The sequence below is a fragment of the Myzus persicae genome, unplaced genomic scaffold (assembly GCF_001856785.1).
Source record: "Myzus persicae strain clone G006 unplaced genomic scaffold, MPER_G0061.0, whole genome shotgun sequence".
Taxonomy (NCBI): Eukaryota; Metazoa; Arthropoda; class Insecta; order Hemiptera; family Aphididae; genus Myzus; species Myzus persicae.
In genome coordinates, this window is record NW_019104188.1 from 5,473 (window position 1) to 8,089 (window position 2,617).

A 2,617-nucleotide genomic window follows, 5' to 3' on the forward strand; every position below is an offset into this window, starting at 1 on the left:
TCAAAGCACTTTTACTGCAAGAAATCGTGTTGACAGACACAAAAAAAAAAAAAACACACATCATTGTAAAATCAATACATTCATCGCTCCGCTCAGAATCTAAAATGCTTGCGTATTATGTATTTTTTAAATTTTTAAGCTGATATTGTAATAATGTGTGAGGAGCCTTGTGTTACATTTTTAAGCATTTTGACTCAACGAATACAATTTTATCAACCGCATTTATAGGAAAAAGACTAAAAACATTAAAATTTTAAAAATGCTTGTAAACAGCTCAAAACGAGTCAAAATATTTTGAAAATTTTTTAAGTCGGTATAAGAAATGATAAATAAACATTTGGTATGAATTTTTTGAATCTATATGGTCATTATGACTCATTAGTTTTAGAGTTACCTATACCAAAAACCAAAATCGATTTTGTTGAAAACCGATTTTGCGTAAAAATTCCCATTTTTCCTTAATTTTTTTATTTATTTTCCTGGTGTTCCTGGGAATTTTAAATTAAAAATAAAATTATCATTTGCTTGTTTTGATGATGCAGAAACAGATATGAAAAAAAATGGAACAATATACGCGACTCATACAGAAAATATAAAAGAAAGACTAAAAAAAGTTCAGGCGCAGGCGCAAAAAAAACAAAAAAATATTTATATGCAAATTTTTTGGATTTTTTGGACTCAACATTTGAACAGAGAGAGTAAGTATAATATTTTCAACAACATTATTTCATTATATTTATTCGTTATGTATATTTTTTCTTTTATAAAGCATAATATTGTAAAATTTTACTAAATTATAGTTTATTATTTAATACTATTTAACTATATTTCTTCTCAATTTTATTATAATAATCTTTTTAGAACGGAGTCTAACTATTGTGATGAAGACAATGATAATCAATCGATCTGTTCGGAACAGTCTAATGATGTCATCAGTCCAGCCAAAACAAATTCAAAACAAAAAAAAGTTGGATACAAAAAAACATCAAAACGCACACATGAAAACGACGAAGCACAAAGTATATTAGATTTTATTAAACAAAAATCAAAATCCGAAGACGAAGACTACCATTTTGCCATGTCACTAGTACCGGAAATTAAAAGAGTTCCTTTACAATATAAATTAAAACTCAAAGCAGAAATAAACTTACTTATTAGCAAATATCAAAATGTGTCTCAAATTGATTCTAACCAATTATATCATCAATCTAGACCACAATCAAATAGCCCTTACAATCAAATACTTTCAAATACTTATATACAAAATCAATCTACAGATCATTACTATCATCAACATTTCTCTCCAACACAACCAACAACATATTCAGTAACTCAAGGAGATCAAACATTACAGTATAATCAATCAAACATAACCGTAACATCTGACTTTTTAACTCAAGATCATTCACAGTCAACTTCAACAAATACATTGCAGCGTTCTCCATATGATCTATCATCTATTCACACTTCTTAATATTTTAATAAAAATGTGTATGTGTGTAAGTACTAGGTAAGTACTAGATCATACAAATAAGTGAATCAACTTTTTTCTCTATTATTTAGTTAAGGCTTTTTTTTTTAACTAATTATTTATATTTTATATCGTTATAATATTATAATTTGTATTGTAAAATTTAAATTATTTTAACTAAGGTAGATATAGTTTACAAATTCTATAGAAATTTGTCTAAAAAAGGTTTTGATAAATACGACTTAAATTATTATTTTAATATTGTCAAGTTTAAAGGAATTATTTGTATTCATGTTAATTTATATTCAATTAACTATGCTTAAGTCTAGTATCATAAATACATTACTATGATGTCATTAAAATAAATTGTATTGAATATTTGAGTAAACAATTATTTATTATTTTGTTGTTAATATTAAATGATTTGATTTTTTCTATTTAATTAGGATTAGAATAAATAAGAATTATAGCTAACATATTAAATATATAATTAAAAGTAAAACTATTAAAAAATATATATTTTATAACATCAAATCGAAATATGTGGGGAGTGGGACAATCAGTAAAATAATTTACTATACCTCAATGTTATAATTAAACGTTCCTTTGGACCAATAGGGATCCTCATATTGGTTGATTGCTTTGTTAAATTTATTTTTAACAAATCATATAACTCATTAAATGTAGACATAGATATTCGGGTATAACTAAAAAATTCATCTAAAAAAAAACAATTAACTTATAAAACCATTTTCGTTATGAGCAAGTTGTTTTATTATAATATATGTATTAACATATTATATATTGCAACTTGCGAGTAGATATATTACAAAACAAATCGTAACATAAACCCGAGTATTATTTTTGTTGAATAATTAATAAATAATAAACTCATAATACATGTATTACTTACATATTATAATATATTTACCATTAAACTTACCTTCATTAGTTCTTAGCTCATAATAGGTCACTATAAAATGCCCTTGATTCATCCTATTTACTAACACCGGATGTACCCACCAACGACGATTTTTAATTTTTCTTTTTACTTTTTTTTGCAAGTATTGCAGTGCAATTAATGCTAGTGCTGTGGAGTCCATGGTTACAACTCACCATAACACTTTCAACTGAGCTCACGAGAAA

General features: G+C 25.2%; 1 protein-coding gene across 1 annotated transcript; it reads left to right on the plus strand.

The window, feature by feature from the left end:
* Window positions 1-542: 542 nt before the first annotated feature.
* On the plus strand, window positions 543-1,627 carry LOC111039748 (the record flags this gene model as incomplete). Its single annotated transcript, XM_022323357.1, has 2 exons — window positions 543-698; window positions 862-1,627. Coding segments are annotated over 2 exons (769 nt in total), but the record flags the coding sequence as incomplete, so codon positions are not given.
* Between the last annotated feature and the right edge of the window lie 990 nt (window positions 1,628-2,617).